General features: G+C 37.4%; 1 protein-coding gene across 3 annotated transcripts; it reads left to right on the top strand.

Moving 5' to 3' along the window:
• The first annotated feature begins 38 nt into the window (after positions 1-38).
• dglucy (D-glutamate cyclase) lies at positions 39-17,259 on the top strand. 3 transcript variants are annotated; one of them, XM_067455417.1, is made up of 14 exons: positions 47-104; positions 3,788-3,871; positions 5,067-5,221; positions 6,079-6,232; positions 8,511-8,709; positions 8,881-9,031; positions 10,455-10,577; positions 10,767-10,970; positions 11,882-12,142; positions 12,481-12,580; positions 13,611-13,759; positions 14,017-14,136; positions 15,032-15,186; positions 16,465-17,259. In XM_067455417.1, exons 3-14 carry the CDS (start codon positions 5,125-5,127, stop codon positions 16,612-16,614), a joined length of 1,863 nt encoding a protein of 620 aa, XP_067311518.1. In that variant the 5' UTR covers positions 47-104; positions 3,788-3,871; positions 5,067-5,124; the 3' UTR covers positions 16,615-17,259. The 3 variants fall into 3 exon arrangements, with proteins under 3 accessions (XP_067311519.1, XP_067311518.1, XP_067311520.1); XM_067455418.1 differs by lacking the exon at positions 3,788-3,871 and having other exon boundaries at positions 39-104; XM_067455419.1 differs by lacking the exons at positions 47-104; positions 3,788-3,871; positions 5,067-5,221 and adding an exon at positions 5,336-5,454.
• The last annotated feature ends 1,285 nt before the right edge of the window (positions 17,260-18,544 follow it).

The raw sequence follows: 18,544 nt of genomic DNA, 5'->3' as shown, positions 1-18,544 counted from the left end.
CCCCCGTGCGTATAAAACCAGTAGTGTCGTTTTTGGCCATTTTGTTTTGTTTTTAACAGAACCGTTGTTGACCTTCTGCAGTCGCTTCTGATCCACAGCGATGGGTGAGTTTTATAAATGCTTCTGGTAACGTCGCGAAGTTGCCAATCCGACTAGCACCGAAAATATATTTTATTTATGTGTGAATCGACAGGTCGCGTGACATTTATTTGATTTGCCCCAATCACGGAAGTCTCGACAGCACATTTCGTGCAGCCCAGCAGAACGCTCATGACGTAACGGTAACCTGTATGGGGGTACAACTTGATAGTTGGCTTGACATGTCACGTTCGTGTCCTGTCGTGACTGTGCAGTATTAGCTCTAGTAATGCGTTAGGGAGAGTTCACCCAAAAATAAAAATTAGCCCATTATTTATTCACCTCAAAATCATCCTAGGTATATGAAATGTTTCTTTCCGACGAATACAATTTGAGTTATATGTCCTTTCTTTTTTGAAGTATAAAAGTGCATCTATTATACAAGGGCTCCACACAGCTCCCAGGGGTTAAGACATTCTGAAGCAATGTATTTAAGAAAAATCTCCATATTTAAAACTTTATAACCTGTAATCTATATAACTTCCGCCAACTGTCGTACGCACGTTTGAGAGACTGAATAGCTCTCGTGAGAAGAGAACCAAGTTTTGTTTTGCATTGTCCTTATTTGCTCTTCTGCCGCCTGCTTTCTAATGTCCTATCCCTTCAAGAAACTCATATTGAGAGAAACGTAGAATCAAATTAATTTAAGTCACACTAAAATGTAAAAAATATGTACCAAAAATTTACAACAGTATACAGTAAGGTGACTCAGGTCCCTATATCCCTACATATGTAAATCAAGGCTGGTTGTCAAGTTATTTACTAGAACTAGGCCTTTATTGTCAAAATATTTTCATTTAACACCCATTTAATAGTAGTATGTTCTCAAATATGAGCAAGTTGTCACAATGCTATTAAACACATTCACAAAACTGCAAAGAAATGAAACAAAAATCAAAACATTGTTTTAAAAAATAAAATTATTGTAAACGTGATAACTTGCATTAGTTAAAATTCAAATCCTGACATAGAGACCCATTATATCCCTTTTTACCAGATGTAATATAAGTCACAGGTGTCATCAGAATGTGTCTGAAGTTTCAGCTCAAAATACTCTACAGATAATTTATTACCATGTTGTAAATTTTTGAGTGGAAGCAAAAACATGCTGTTTTCGCGCATGTATCTTTAAATGCAAATTTAAATGCACATGTTAATGCTCCTTGCCCCCCTAACTGTTCATACCGCAACAGCGTCAAAAATCTCTCTGGCTACCCTGCTTACAACACTGTAGTAAGATTTGTGGATACTCTGACATAGTTTGAATGCTTGGTCTTTTTTTTTTTTTTTTTTAAAGCTCCCATGGCATGATATTTTCATTTTGAGGTTTTTCAACAGTAATACGAGTTCCCTTAGCCTGAATATTGTCCCTAAGTGGCTAGAAAGTTTGATCGGTGTAAACAGAGTTCTAGCTGTCTTTCTCTGCCTCTGTTAGAAGCATGAAACAAATCTTTTATTTAAATGATTAAACTACAGAGAACGATCAAAGAACACTCTTTATAATGTTCGGATCTGTCAATCACACTTTCTCAGCAATCTTTCTCTGTTATTCTGGACTGGCAGCGCTGCAGCTGCTGCTCGTGCCTCACTCAACCACGCCCCCTCCGCCACATAATCTCATTTCAAATGCACCGATGTCAGCCAAACACAACAGTGGGTGTTTTCCAAGGGGGTAATCTAGCGCTCGGAAAGCATTCCACCCCTAGGGGCTGCCATTGCTAACCAAGCCATCACCTGCTGTTAGCATCCCATTGACTCCCATTCATTTTTGAGTCACTTTGACAGTGAATAACTTTACATCTGAGGCGTTTAAAGACTCCATTTGTCCATTGTTTATTTCTAAAGAAACACGACAATGCATAAAAGGCTCCGTTACCTTGTATCTTACACTATCGCCCCGCAGAAGCTGTTTTTGTAAAAAATAGGCTAACGATTGCGTCATAACCAACGCGACTCTGTCGCACAGTTGAGAAATTACCGTATAGACCTGAGGAGACGCTCGCAGGCAATCTTTTACTGTCTATGAGACAGTCGGGGGAACGTGGAGACATAAAGTCTGATAAAGTCAAGGGGGAAGAATGGGGAGAAGCCCATAGTGAGCCAAAAGCAACGGGAGAAAATATTTAAACAACGTGATTCAGCTTTCACTTTCCACAACTACTAGAAGACCTACAGCTGTCAGACAGGAGGCTTACGTCACATCTACGTCTTCAAGCTCAGTCTGAGCCTGCGCAGTTCGCTCAGCCATCAGGAAGTGAGTGCACCTAGGTTGACTTCATTATTTCGCCGTTGACGTCAATGGGGTCGCTGTGTCCATTTCTTTTACTGTCTATGGTGTTTTCACTGAAGTCTCGCAGCAGACACACCCCTTGAAACAGAGCATTCAAGCCAGAGGGCTAATATCAGTATAGAAAAAAATGCCTTTTATTTCTAAATTGACATTTTTTTTTATGTAAAAACCATATTAACAAGTATACCTCAGGAAACATAAAATAATAATAAAAAAATCCTTTAAAAATAAAATGTAAAAAATATGTACTAATAATTACAACAGTACACAGTAAGGTGACTCAGGTCCCCCTATATTTAAGGTTTAAGGGGCCGCAAAGCAGAAGGTATTTGTGCAGACTGACCATAAGTAGGGTATAAGTTACATTACATAAAATCAGCTTTTTTCTTTGTCTACTACCGGTAACAGTTGTCATCCACATTATAGAGACACTCGCGCTCCTGCCACAGCTGAATACGTTTTTCTTCCGTGGTGGAGTTCCACTTTGTGATCTTGCTGGTCTCCATTTCTTGTTTGTTGATTTTATTTGGCTTGTAGTCAGTGATTTCCGGTTTCAGTAGCGATGCGTCGTGTTCTAAAATCGGCTCAAAATATCAAACATGTTGGATATCCTCCGACTGCATGGAATCAAAATCTGAAGCTAAAAAATCGGAGTCTATGGCCATGATATACTACGCGATTTTTCGTGGAATCTGTCGGCTCAAATCTGCAGACTGGCTCTGACTTTTGTCAACTAGCGTCAACTTGTTCAGATTCTAAATCGGGGGGAAATCGGGGCACAAATCGGGTAGTGTATTCCAGCCTTTAACCTCATGAAATCTTATATGTGTGAGTAAGAAATTGATGGAAAGAAGACCTTTATAATTATATTTGCATGCTTGCTAACAAAATAAACCTATTGAAGCCATTTGTGTGGTGTGGCTTTTTTGCTCATTGTTACATTTATAGGAGTTTATACATACAAATTATAGCATCGGATACGCATAGTCTGCCAAAAACGAAACATATTGTTTGGTTTTGATTATCTTTATCGTTCCTCATCATCATGAAAGGTTTATAATTTACATGTGTTCGTAAAACCATAATGGTTATTCTGATGGATGATTTTCTGAGCCACACCCAAAGCATGCACACAGAAAATTGGAAAAGGGTGCATAACGTGTATAAAACCCAGTTATCTTGTTTGTTTTTGACACATTGTAAAATATATAGTATGCTGGTAGTATGAACCAAACAACAACAAAAAAAACAATCACTCACTGCTCTTGATTTAATTAACTTTACTAAGAATGCATTTCTTTCTTGAATGCTGTCATTAAATACTCTGGTGAGCGGATAAACATGGTGGACTGTGTACAGGCTACTCAGAAGAGGAGCTAAGCTAATAGGGCAGATTGTAGCAGTATCCCACTTCAGAGGCTGCATCCTTCGAAGGCTGCAAAGGTAGGACTGAACGTTGTTAAATGGGTAACTAACAAATGCAGTTGATAAGTGAGTGTAATGTTTGTACTGCACTTTTTTGTAAGCTTTAAGGGTTTGCAAACGGTCTAAAATATGTTCACCATTGTCCATTTCTGTATATAAGAGTATAAACAATTTATAATCGCGTCTTGGCAAGATAAGTCCAACTGCTTTTTAATTTTTTTAAATATATTTTGTAACATTACTAAGCTGAACCTGGACTCAGATAGGCCTACCTTATACTGAACCATAGGTGTAATTTGTGGGTGGGACATGTCCCCACTACTTTTTGAAACATCTTGCTGCAAGGATGAACCTAACTAATACAAACAAAACACCTCGTTAACTAAAAGAGCATCATTTAATTCGTTTAGGCGATCTGCGCTCGTTGCCGTTATCAGTGGTGCAGATTTCTCTTGTGGCTGGTGCATACTGTGCAGTCTTCACACAGACAGAGCACAGAGCGCTTTAATCTATCGCTTAACGCCATTGCAGAGACTTTCTATTTGTTCCGGTAAAATCACGAAACAAAATGTGCAAAAACCGTCCCTGCTCTTGATGTAAAACCACTGATGATATTCGGTTTTGATGTGAAAAAAACAACGAGGGCAGATAGTAATCAGAAATTCTGACAAGTTTAACAAGGACCATTAGAGATTAGAAGCAAAGTTTGCGAATGACTTCCTGTGAAAATCTTGCCACCAACGCTATATTGTGTTTGGATGCAAGAATTAAACCTCTATACCAATAAATTAACTATTGAATTGATTTCTGGACATCGTAATATATACATTTTTCTGATACACACACACACACACACATACAGAATATGTAATAGAATGTGTATTATGTTATTGTATTGAACCCTATAGTCTCCTGGAAATTAGAACAAATCATCTTAATTTTGAGAAAGTAAAAAAATTTAAATAATGTCCATGATGTGTTTTCACTTATCAGCTGAAGACGTTGAATTAAATCAGACACAAGTCTGTTTGTGAATTCAACTTTATCTCTTTACTCAGTTTCTGCATATTATATTACTCATTTTCCCCTCACACGCATTACACTTGACACATGATAGGCTACATGTTTTGTTTTTTTTTCGTTTGTTTTTTCCAATTCCAATTACACACATGCACATACACATTCCTTGTTTTTTTTTCTCTGATATTTCCAGATTTTCCATGTTCCAGAAAACCTGAACATCATAATTTGCAGACCAGTAACCTGTGACAATGTTTCCCGCAGTGGTGTTGAAATGTGCGGGTATGACACATTTTCTCCGTCGTGCTGTAGGACTGAAATACAGCACCCGGGCAAACATGAGGCCAGGTATGATTTAAAAATGTTTGGTACAATTTAGTATGCACAAAAATGCTTTAATGTTTACAGCAGAGGGTTTACATCAGCTTAAAATCATTAACCAGCTGGGCTTTAAAGTGTCTGGCTGTCATAAAGCAAAGTTATTAACATGTGGCGGTCAGAAGGTTTGTCTCCGCGTGCTCTGCGGAGCGTTATTCGCCAGCAGAGTCGGGATATTAAGAACACATCTGGTATAGCAGCAGGTAGGCTATGAAAGATGGCATGGCATGTTGCCTTAATAATACCTTAAATCTTGATTATTATTTATTTATTTTTTTTTTTTTTAATGGTTTTATAATTGTGTTAGCACCTTGACAAAAGAGTATGTGCTTGGAATTAATTTATTAAATTACAAACAGTCGCCTATTAAACAATTGAATTCATTGACAAAGTACATAGTGTGCATTTTCTGTAAATCTATTGATAATACATTTAAAATGCTTGTGCCATTCTGCATATAGTGCAAAGCCTCACCAATAACTTGACTACTGCATCGTCTTTTATGACACTGTTACTGTTAATCTTCTCTCACGTGGGTTCACTTTCAGACTTTAGCACTTAAGCTGGATGTCTTATCCTAAGGGAACATTAATGTAATTCTGTTTCTGATGTAATTTTAAACCCATTAAAAATGAATAAAACCAGGACTAAGAATTCAGTATAATTGTACAGTAGCCTAGCTGTATCAATTGAAAGCTGAAACTTCAGTTTATTGTTCAAGTAGGATCTTGTGTGATACAGATCCAAATTTGTATACCAAATTGTACATTAATAATTTTCCAAATATTTGGACTGCAAGGTCTCACAGAGAAAATGTTTACTGACAGGATATCAACAGGCTAACGTGGTGATCTTGCACAAGGATCATGCTGATGACTTTGAGGCGTTTTGTCGAGCTAACGGCAGCCCGCTCCCTCTGCTGTACAGGAGCAAATGCGGAGAATGGAGTTGTGGCCCCCTCGCCACAGGATCTGACATCAGGTATTTTCACACCAGAGTGCTCAGACTGCTTAAATGAAATAAAATATCTCACGAAGGTGTTTTTTTGTTGTTGTTTGTTTTTGTTTAGTTTTTTTTCTCCACCTATTTACTCAATGGGAGGCTGTTCCTTAAAGCTATACTGTGATATTTCCCCATAGCTGTGAAAAGGTATATGACCATCCAGTGAATATTAGTTTGTTCCTCTCAATTCCGATTTCGTTTTAACTCCCAACAGTAGCCGATTTAGTCCAAGATGTCCAGGAAGTCCATGGCTTCCAGTTCGACCTTGTCCATGAGTGTTCATCAAGTGATGAGGTTACTTTAGAAAACTATTATAATTTGCAGTTATTTAATTTGTCAGTTAACATGTAGGTTATGACATCTATGTAAAATGAATAATAATTTTACGTTTTCGTTATTTTTTTTACCATTTCATTGCTAATATCAGCTATCCGGTTCCCAGACGAATGCATGCTAATCTTAGTAAAGTAACTTATCAGTGCTATCGTTATTCTGTAGATTGTACGACATCACTAGCATAAGGCAAAATTTACATTGTAGGCTATATCATTTTCTCCGTGAGCAAAGATCAGTTGATGTGATGGAGGTGCGAGGGAGAGCTAGAGGTACGCGAAAGGCGAAGCTTGAATTTATGGGTATGTCCCTCTTTGGCTAATGTACTTTCAAGATAGAGGGGCAACATGGTGACCAACATTTGAAACCCTCACCGTATGCATTTTCAATGGCATATTATAAACTTACGAGAATACTAAAGAAGTAAATATACATTAATGAGCACATATATTTTTGAAAGAACTAAGTGTTTTTAGCTAAGAATAAACTAAAAAAAGTTACAAAGTGTAGCTTTAAAGGTGCACTAAGTGATTTCTGAGATTCATTGTAAAAAGCAATATTTGAAATCGCCATAAAATGAACACACCCCTCCCTTCATTGCTCCGACCCGAAAATGCACAAGCATTTTCCCTGTATCATAGAACTTATGTAAAATAAAGTTTTCGTGAAGAATAAGGCGAAGATGATGAATGAACAACAAGAAAGAACAAGAAAAATATACATAGTACAGAAAAGTATAAAGCAAGAGTTAGTTGCCAGTAGCACACAAGCTCTCAAAATCAATGTTACTCATGTTCTGCTCCATAGCAGAAACAACACAACTTCGCCACCTGTTTTCAAGCCTTCACACTTGGGTCTCTCCAGCGCTGGAAAGCTTTTCTAATAATAACATGAGTCTTAAAGTTCTTGCCTGATCATAACCCTATTATTTCCAGTGATAATCATCTAACTTGTCTTTTGTAATGTCTCGGCCATCTCTCTTTCTACAGTCTTTCTTCATATCTACCTCTTGCCCATGTTCTCTCCTCCCTCATCATTTGTGCACACGCCCCCTACTTTTGTTTGGCTACGAGTGTGTTGTGGTGCTTGGTCTGATCCACTTTTAACAGCTTTTCTCAGAAATCATAATGATTAGGATATATAGAAACTTTGGCAGTGGTGCACAAAGATTCAGATTTTGCTTTGGACAAGGCCTGTCATCTCTTCACAGGTGTTGGGTCATTTGAAATCTCCATAAGAGGTGACATCCCGAGCTAGAGACCAAAAATGTAAATGTTGTTCCTTGTTTAAAACATTCCCAAGGTACACACAAAATAAAGGGGTGAGGCTTGGTTGCGTTGCATTAGTAGTGTGTTGAAACTTGTGATTATGGTAATAGGCATGCCATTTCTGAAACGCGCTCAAAGCGGTTGACCAATCACAACACACAGGTCAAGTTGACCAAATGGAGCACGTTACTTTTCGGGGCTTCATGGAGACGGGAACTAAACAGGACTGCGTTGATTATAGAGAACATTGGTGGCTATGGTCTCCATGAACAACTCTGAATAATAATGCTGGGAAGAGGTGCTGCATCAATATCAAATTTGACACCATAAAACAAAATCAAGACGAGCATAATATGGCCCCTTTAACAGATTATGTTTAGCCATGGATGGGTGTAAAAGATTAATTGTTTTTCGCAATGAAATGTTCTAGGATCATCTTGTTATATTAATAATTACACCAAGAGATGGACTGGAAGTCAAAAAAACAGTCTGGGACCTTTTGAGTGCATAACCCCTCACTTTACAGTATGTTTCACATATTCGTTTAATTCAAACTCTTGCATGCTGTATTATGTAAAATGACATGATATATGGTGGATGGTGAAAGTGCAACAGATAAGTGGAGATACTTGTGTGTTGTCCTGTCTTTCACTCAGGGAGGACTGTCCAGAGTACTGTGTGTTTGAGAATGGCAAGCTAATGAAGAAGATTGCCAGTTTATCCTCCTACACTCCTCAACTTGCGGACATGGTCACATTCTACCTCGGCTGTAGTTTTGGCTTTGAAGCAGCCTTGGAGGCCGCTGGGGTTCCGGTGAGAAATGTGGAACAGGGTAAAAATGTCAGCATGTACAAGGTCAGTAGACACCACAGGCCTGGATTACATCCATGTGCAGGGATTACATTCATGTACAGTACAGCGTATTACACAATTTCTAGTCCTAGAATGTTTTTTTTTTTTTTTTTAAACTGTAAAAAAATACCACAAGGAAAGCCAACTAAGTGCTTATTCCTGTTTTGTATTTAGACATCAGTACCTTGTGTTAGAGCAGGTCAGTTTCATTGTCCGATGGTGGTGAGCATGAGACCTGTACCAGAAGACAAGCTGGATGCTGCGGCTCAGTGCACACACGTGATCCCGTTGGCACATGGAGGCCCTGTCCATATTGGACACCCTAGTATGTACTTGGTTTCAAAAGAATAAGTTTCTTTCTAATCCTATACAATGGGCCAACATATCTGGCAAACATAAAATACATTTTTATTAAATACCAAATATTGATGCAAGGTGCATGTCCAAACAAAATGCTTTTCTTAAGGTGATTTTAGTATAAATAGTAAATCCGTTCTCAAGTTCACACAGGTGATCTATTATAAGTACATTTTAACTACTTTAACTATGAACATAGTCCATGCTGCAACATTTGACAACCCAAAGGTAAGTAATGTTTTTGTCTTAATTTTCAGTATATGTACAGTAGTTTTTTTTTATTTTACTTAAAATATGTTTGTGCTATTTCTGTTTAGCTTTAATTTAACAGTTTTAGTCATTTTATTACTTCAGCTTATTTTCAGTTAGTTCCCAAGGCAATATTTCACAAATTTAAGTTATTTTTTATCAAATATTTTTTCACTTTTTCAATGAATATAAAAATATTTTAATTGTTTTTCATTAACAATAACAACACTGGGTTTGATATGCTATTATGTAACAAATGAGATTCATAAATTGTGGGGCTTTTAAGTGTCTAAATACATTTTGAGGCCAATGTAAATGCCAAGTAGTTTCATGTAGAATGACTAATTTGCTCCTAAGAGCAAATACTTAGCTGTGTGTGTCTGATCAAAACATGTCTAAACATACTTGAACTGTTAACATTTTAGGAGCTTAGAGGTGGATAATGAGTAGTCCTCCTTAAAGGTGCAGTGTGTAGTATTTTTGAGGATCTACTGACAGAAATGCAATATAATGTTTTCAGTGGTGTATAAAAATCTTACTTAATGTACCATTGTTTTATAACCTTAGAATGAGCTATTTCTAACTTACATACAGCTCTAAATATTTTTTTAAGATTTCTCAATTTTAAAGGTGTACTATGTAAAGAAATTTCAGTAAAATATCTAAAAACCACTATGCCAGTGTTATATATCATGTCCAGTTGAGTACTTAAAATATTCCAATGTTTCCAACTATTTGTAAATCGTGAGAAAATTGCTATTTTAACTAAGAAACCGGGATTTTTGAGCGTAGTGTTAGCAATTTGCTTCGTATCTGCGTTACCCTCGGTTTCCGGTTTTATATTGCAGAAACGATTTACTCTTACTGCAGTGCAATGTGTCAGCAGCCACCGAGCGAACGCACAGAATAATATGCTGTTTAATGTTCAGTGATCAAATTATTTTACAAGTGCATAAGCAATGCTTTTCTGGAGAATCTGTACTTTTTCAGTATTGTCATAAAGTATTGTCATAAAAGTATTGTATCATAAAGTATTGTCATAAAAGACGGAAAATATCATAAAGTATTGTCATAAAAGACTTCTGTCAGTGCTGGGCAAAGAGTTCAACATTTCACAAAACACCATTGATTCTCTCTTACAGAGCTGCTGGGCATCCATGACTTGTCACGTCCAGACTATGGGGACGCAGTGGAAGTGTGTTCTGGTGATGTGCCTGTGTTCTGGGCCTGTGGGGTCACGGGTGTTGAGGCTGTACAGAGCTGCAGTAAGAATTCAAGAGACTACAATACAGATGTGTGCCATATTTTGATCAGAACATCCTAGACAGCACTGAACAACTTAGCTGTACATTTACATACAGTAATGTCATTTTTGCAGCATACACAGTTCATTTTTATGCTGTGTAAAAGAACTGCATATGTTGACCTTTAGATTTTGTTTTTTACTGTTGCAGAGCCCGCTCTAGCGTTCACACACTCTCCTGGCAGCATGTTCATCACAGATCAAAAGGCAGAAACTGTTTCTTCCCTCACACTTGAGCCAGCACAATGCCCTTTGACATTCTGCATTTCCCAGAGTCCTCAGCTTTACAGTATGGCGAGCAAAAGAGCTGTTCAACAGATTCGAAAAATCGAGGAGCTCGTTGTTGAAGACCCAGGTATCAAGCAACAAAGTGCATTTCTTTTTTTAATGCTTTATTTAGTCACAACATATAAAAAACAGTAATAATAACTTTTACTATACAAATGGAGTCATAAAAGACTAACAAACATCACTAAATCCGAAACAAGTGTTTGTGTCGATCAAAATTTTTGAAAAAAGAAAAACATATTTGGTCTGGAAAACACATAGCCCTGGGATGTTGGGCTTTGCTAGCCCCCTGGCCCATAACACATCCCATCTGATCTGTTCTGAACCCGAATCCCAATGAACCAACAAATGAGGGATTATCCAGCCTGTGACAGCGTGCAAAGATATTTTCTGTTAGACACGTAGGCTACACATAATCGATTTTTTTTAACAATGCAATACTATCATGTTTTACTCAAGTGTGTTGCACCATTCCTGTCGGATCCAATATAGAAGTTTCTACAATATAGAACACTGTGTTTTAATCTCAATATGTCTGCAAATCCAGTGTCCACCTGAGTCTTGTTTACAAATGATTATCTTGCTATCTTCAGCGTATTTATTGCTCGGTAACGCGATCAGTTTAGCTCGAGTCGGTGGGCGGGTCTACAGAAGCACCGTACACATAGAGGCAGCGTTTCACCTTTCTAATCCTCACCCTCCTCTGGGCCTGGTGTCTATAAAAGCTTTTCTTTTACTAACAAGGACATTTTCAGCTCTGAAACTTACAGGATATTCTTATATTACCATGACCTTTTATATATCAAAGGCTAAAAGGGAAAGTTGATTTCTCAATTCATAACCCTTTAATACCATTTTTTTTCTTTTTCTATAATCTGATGCACTCGGCTGTACGTGATCAAGCGGAATAAAAGATCTGCCCCCACTTCCCTTTCATCACTAAAATACATACATTGTAATTCTTTGATTTGTGTGCAGGTGCAAGGGGTATTCGGGCCCTGTTCTTGCAGGATGAGCTCCTAAAGGCCTGTCTCTCTCTGTCCCATTCCTCCTCTGTTCTCATCACTACTGGCTTCCCCACACACTACATGCACAACCCCCCTGAAGAGACTGATGGCCCGCCCGGGGCCATCGCCATGGCAGCTATGCTTCAAGCCCTCCGCAAAGAGGTGGTCATCGTAACTGATGAGCGGGCTTTGGAGATGAATCAGCACATCATGCAGGATGCTGTGAAGAAAGGTGCCGCATTTGGCCTTAGTTGCTGATTTAGTGTTTTTGAGATATTCTCTGGTTTGCTAGTCAGATGTGATGACGCGACATGCCAGTTTGATTCTAACTGAACTAACTGAAAATCACCATATTAGAATGATTTTTGAAGGATCATGATGCTGAAGTTTCAGCTTTGTCATCACAGTAATTACATATTAAAATAAATTTAAATATGAATCTAAAACGTTTCTTTAAATAATAATTCACAATATTAATATTTTTATTTATAGAAAAACTATAAATATATAGGGTGTTGTTGTAATGTACCAAGGTGTGTGTGTGTATGTGTGTGTTTGTTTCATTAACAGGTGTGATAAAGACTGCAGTGCCAGTAATAAGTTTCCAGAGTAATGGCCCTGACTCAGCACTTCACTTCCTATGCCGGGATGGAGATCCCACAAAGCCCAGGTGTAATAGTGGTACAATCTCATTATCCATCCACATCTTTATTAAGATCAAATGCGATAGAATATGCCTGAAAATTTATATGTATGTGTATATACATTATGAAAATTAGTATAGTACATTGTCACGACATACATAATTCATGTTTAATGACAATATTGAATGCTAAATATTTTTGCATAATGACTGCTAAAAATTGTATAACTGTATTTTCTACAGTATATAGCTGGTAGCTTCATGTCTCTCGTTTCACACTGGTCTTTTCCATCTCCTCTCAAATCAATATCATGTCCATTTTTATAGTTATTTGGTGATTACCCATATAATAAGAGGGATAAGGTACAATGAGTCAATTGTTATAAAATAACCCGCTTCAGGGTGATACTAAAACCCATGTTGGGGTTTATTTTATGATAATGACTGTGCATTATTAATTTCTTACTGCATTATTAAAGGAATATTCCAGATCCAATAAATCTTCCATCAACAGCATTTGTGGCATAGTAATGATTACCACAGAAAATAATTCTCAAATTGTATTTGAAAATCTTATAATGGAAGTGAATGGAACCACATTTTGGAGGGTTTAAATACAGTAATGTGAAGCTGATAATTTTATAAAATCAGATTAATTATTCTGGTAAAACTTGTGTATTATTTTCACTTAAATTTCCTACCATTTTTGCCTTTCTTTAAATAAAATGAAAAATACGTGAAAATTACTTTTTTTTCGGAAATCAACTTTATGCCACACGTGCTGTCGATTTGAGTTTAATTTATGCTGTATCCGGAATATTCTTTTAATCCAACTATAGACATTCTGATCAAAAAATGACTTGAAAGAGATGGAGGCTGTTGGTATTATTCTGTTATTCTATAACAAGCTCTGTTATGTCACACGTTTAAAAATAGAACTAAACAGCAGGAATGGTAAGACCATGAATGCTATTCCCAAGCATGGCCCACATCTTGTGTACCATGTAGTTGACCTCATCATACTAACATACTTGGTGTCACTATGTCTACTGCAAAGGTTCGACCACTTGGTGGCAATAGAGCGCAGTGGCCGTGCTGTAGACGGGAATTACTACAACATGAGGGGGGTGAACATCGGGCATTTAGTCGACTCAATAGACGATCTCTTCACCACTGCCAGCACTATATCGGGAATCACTACCACAGGTAACAAAACCAGAGCGCTAAAGCCCCAAATATCTGATCAAACGTTGCTTGATCGGATGTAGTGAACATGCTAATCTCTTTTAACAATCACAATGCTTGAATCACCAACTTAGTTCCCAATTAACGATTGGCACTAGGGAGAGTTGTGATGAGATCTGTTACCTAACAGGATTGTGTGTGTGTGTGTGTGTGTGTGTGTGTGTGTGTGTGTGTGTGTGTGTGTGTGTGTGTGTGTGTGTGTGTGTGTGTGTGTACAGGGATTGGAGATGGTGGTAATGAGCTTGGTATGGGTAAAGTCAAAGCAGCAGTTAAAGCATACATGCCCAATGGGAACCTGATTGCATGTGACGTGGCTGCTGATTTTGCTATCACAGCAGGTAAGCACAGAGACGAATGTGTGTATATCCTTCCTTGACAGGCTGCTCACTGCAGAGCCATGTGTGGAACATGAAGTCCAGCTCCCCCTCTCTGGATGTAAAGTGGGCGTAATGGGTGGAGCTAGAAGGTCCAAGCACACCCTATCCCTACTCCTAACTCTATCCCTCCAACCATTAGGATCAACAGAGTTGGGGCTGGGCTATGTCATACTCTAACAATGGCATCCAGAGAGGTAGAGCTGGATGCCATTTGGCTCTGCAGTGAGCACCACTTGCCTTCCTGCTGGCTGGAAACAAAGTGAGGACGCTGTACATGATTACTCTACCTACACAGTCACACGCAAAGTGTTACATTAAACACATTTGTTCCTGGTTATGGGGCTAAAGGAAGAATACTAGTTTCCAATATTAGAGGTGCAACAGAGGTGTTGATGCTCTTTGACATTGTGTCAGTGTTTCCTAGGTTCTTTTCTGGTAAAAGAATGGAAAATATGAATAATAAGAATATAAAATTCTCATTTTAGCTGGATAGCAGTTGAAATACAATAAAACAATATTTAAATTTAATATTTTAAATACAAGCTGTGTTGACAGATGTTGAGCCATTTATCTTGATTAACAAAAAAGCTTTCAAGACTTTATTCATTTTTTTAAAGATTTTACAAATTGAGGTTTAGATTCCAGTTTAGATTCGACAGATCTTCCACTGTTTTTAACCTAGAATATTTCCCCCTCAAAATTATGAATAATATTAAAAAACACAAAAAATATAGCATTTTATATTATTAATATACATTATATTGTTATCTGCAAAAGTATGTATTTGAACCACAGTGATGGAGTACCATTAACAATTTTTTCCATGCATAACTAACGTCCACTTCATGTGTTATAGGTGTGTCCAACTGGGGTGGCTATGCTGTCGCCTGTGCGCTGTATGTTCTGAATATTTGTCCCATACACTGGCGGTACCTCCAGAGAGGTTTGGGTTTGTCACCCACACCTGATCAACAGAGCCTGTGGTCAGCCTGCTTGCCCACCATAGCCAAGGTAACTGTTCTAAAAAAAAATGATAGCTGATGATTATGACATTACATTAACTCTTTCCCCGCCAGCATTTTTCCCCCCCAAAGTTGCCAGCCACCACCAGCATTTTTTTTAAACAATTTTTACAATTTTCCCTGCTGGTGAGTGGTTTGCGTTTGTAGCTCCATATAGCTTTGAATCTCTACTTACTATTCCTTGTTGTTTATATTGGTAAATCTAACTTAATCATCACCATATAGCTGATATTACCTAATATTGCCTATCACATTAATCTGACATTGCTAGCTTTTAATTTAAATCGTTATCGATAACACAACACGTTAGCATTTCGTTACCCTGTTAACTTGTTATTCTTGCTTTCCATTTTTTCTCTCTCAAGCGCCATCTTTAGAATTCGAGACACGCATGCAAACTTTAATCGAGGATAGTTTAATGCAAGGGCTCTCGATAGATACTGCTTTGGATGCGACTAGCTTAGCGAGCCCCGTACATTCAGACACCGCTGTGTCTTTTCAATCAAAACATTAAACAGGATTCCCCACTCAGTAACATGCACTGAGAAATTTGTGCCTTAGTTTTTGCTGATTCCAGTGTATCGAACATGAAAATAGAGACACCACTTTATGGCCACCAGAATATTTTGTTGTATGAATATCTGAGCATGCAATATATCAAAAGAAAGAACAGAGCCTTTGCTTTTAAACGTGTGATGGCACCCCTATAGTATAACAGTGAAAACACAGAAAGCTGGAAAATTTTGTCATTGGCGGGGAAGGAGTTTTTGAGAACATCATCGGTTCTCAAAAAGTGTTTCATTGCAGCATGTCTGCACTGTAAGGGTTTATGCATGTTTCACCTCATTGTATCACCTTGTACTGTCAATTTTTATATCACATTTTGTTCTCAAATGAAATCCACTGCTATAAAACTTGCAGGCACGTCGCAGTACTGCTTCCAGTCAATACTAGCCATTTTTACATTTGCGGTGAGCTGCTGACCACTTCAGAACCTTTGCCAGTATACCATATAATTATCACGGCCACAACTGCTGGATCTAGCCCGTTAACCCTGTACTCACATTCCTTCCTGTTAGCCTAAATATTTTCTGTGTCTATCATGTTGTTTCTCCTCAGTGGCTGCTCGGGATTGACATTTGAATAGCACTTTTCCTGTTTTAAAATTCCCACACCCTTATGTAGCTTAAAATAAACGACCATTACCACTGAATGCATTACTTAGACTGAAGACATGTCTTGACATGGTTCTTCTATTTCAAAACAGGAAGAAGACATGCTTCACATTTTAGTGAAATATGGCGTTCGCAGTGGTAAAACAGCAAACCTGGGACTGGAGGTGGATGGACTGAGCTTTCACCCATACCATTCTGACATCATACAGCGTCTTAGACATCTCACTCTTGCCATCGTGTAGTCTACATTATCACATAGACACAGGAGCCTAGGTACAGATGTGTGATGGTGATCGACCAATATTTATATTTTTTAAATAATTTTCTACCAATACTTATTATTTGCTTATTGGTTGTTTATGTGCCGATAACCGATACATAGAACTGATATTTATCTATTATTTCTTTTTCTTTTTTGTACAATTATAGCAACAGCAATTAACTGAACACTGTCATTTTTGCAATTTCACATCCTTAACAAAAGACACATTTACATTTACATCGCACTTACATTGCATTTACATCAATAAATAGTCTGAAAGAGTGCATTTTAAAAAGAAAATAGTGCAAAAGTCTTTTTAACATTAATGCTGTTGCAATTTTTTTACAGGCAAAATATATTTACAAAGTCTATTGTTTTCAAAAATGGAGAACATAAATGAGTTGAGTCTATCAAGACCCCATAAATATATGTATATCATTTAGTTTTAAATAAGAGTTTAAAAAGGTTTATCTGTTGTTCAATAGACTAATGAGTGAATATTTTCTGGAATATGCAAACACTGTCAGAAAAATAAATGAACCTGCAAATACATGATCGCTATTAGAGAGTCCATCTCATCTGGCATGTTATCAGAATTATTAATAAAGTCTAGATTTATGAAATACCTGACAGAGCGCTGTATTGTTTATGTTTACTACGTGAGTGTCTTTCGCGGAGATAGGCCAAATAATTATTTCCACAGAGCTGTAATAATTTAGATGATTATTATGAATTTGTGCAGTACAGGCTGTTATGTTAAATAAAGTTTATTAATTAGTGGATGTAAGTTTTTACCTTTGAACACTGTTGTTGACTCAACTCCCCTCTGACACAGTCCGTTAATGGCGGGCTTGTACGCAATTCTCAAAACGCCATTTATTGGTGAATCCGATATTACAAAACCGACACCCGATCATGGGAAAATGCTAAATATTGGGGAAAATAACGGGGACGCCGATATATCGGTCAATCACTAATCTGTGACCAATGTCTACTATTCTCACACATGTAACAGAGCTGCAATCGTAGCAATTTTAATAATAATTTTAATAATTTGCAGTGTTTCATTTTTGTGCTCTGTTTTGTTCATCTGTTGCTTCTCACTGTAAATGAAAGCCTTGCTGTAGGAAAATGATTTAAAAGAATAAATAAACAATTGTTTTTCCAGATATTACAAATATCCTAACGCCCGTACACTGCATAAGGGACTAATATTCAGTCAACGATATTTTAAAAAGCTGCACTATGAAAGGTTTTGTATTTTATATAAATCTTAATATAAAGATATTTTTGTCCTATCCCGATTCAGCATCGCAAGCCTATGATAAAATTGAGTTGTGTGGTCGAAATTCACCTGAAAATAGCAGATTTACTTCATATCTATAAATACAGAAAAGGTCCAGGTTGTGTAGCATTATAACTCACCAGCTAGGTATAGCTTTAAACAGCAACCCTCTGGAGAATCACCCATTATAAAAACAAATAAACTTCAAAATGAAAGAAGCTAAAGTGACAAAAACCCGTCAAAACAATATACACACCCACGGCGGCAGATTACATTTGATCTAATATATACTTCATTGGGCATTCCTTATTATCGGTAGTCCATTGTTTGCAGCGTGACAGTTCCGCTCCCAAATAGTGAGCCATTTGATTTATCCAATGGGACATATGGTTTTATTTTCAACCACAGATGGTAATAGAGAGGCCAATGTGCCATAGTGTGGCTTTAAATTAATAGTTCACCCAAAAATGAAAATTATCCCATGATTTACTCACCCTCAATTCATCCTAGGTGTATATGACATTCTTCTTTCAGACGAATTCAATCTTCGAGTCAGAGAGTTATATTTAAAAAATGTCCTAGCTCTTCCAAGCTCTTATAATGACAGTGAATGGCTGCTTCTGTT

Source organism: Pseudorasbora parva, chromosome 10 (genome assembly GCF_024679245.1).
Source record: "Pseudorasbora parva isolate DD20220531a chromosome 10, ASM2467924v1, whole genome shotgun sequence".
Classification (NCBI taxonomy): domain Eukaryota; kingdom Metazoa; phylum Chordata; class Actinopteri; order Cypriniformes; family Gobionidae; genus Pseudorasbora; species Pseudorasbora parva.
This window is presented reverse-complemented; position numbering and strand designations above follow the sequence as displayed.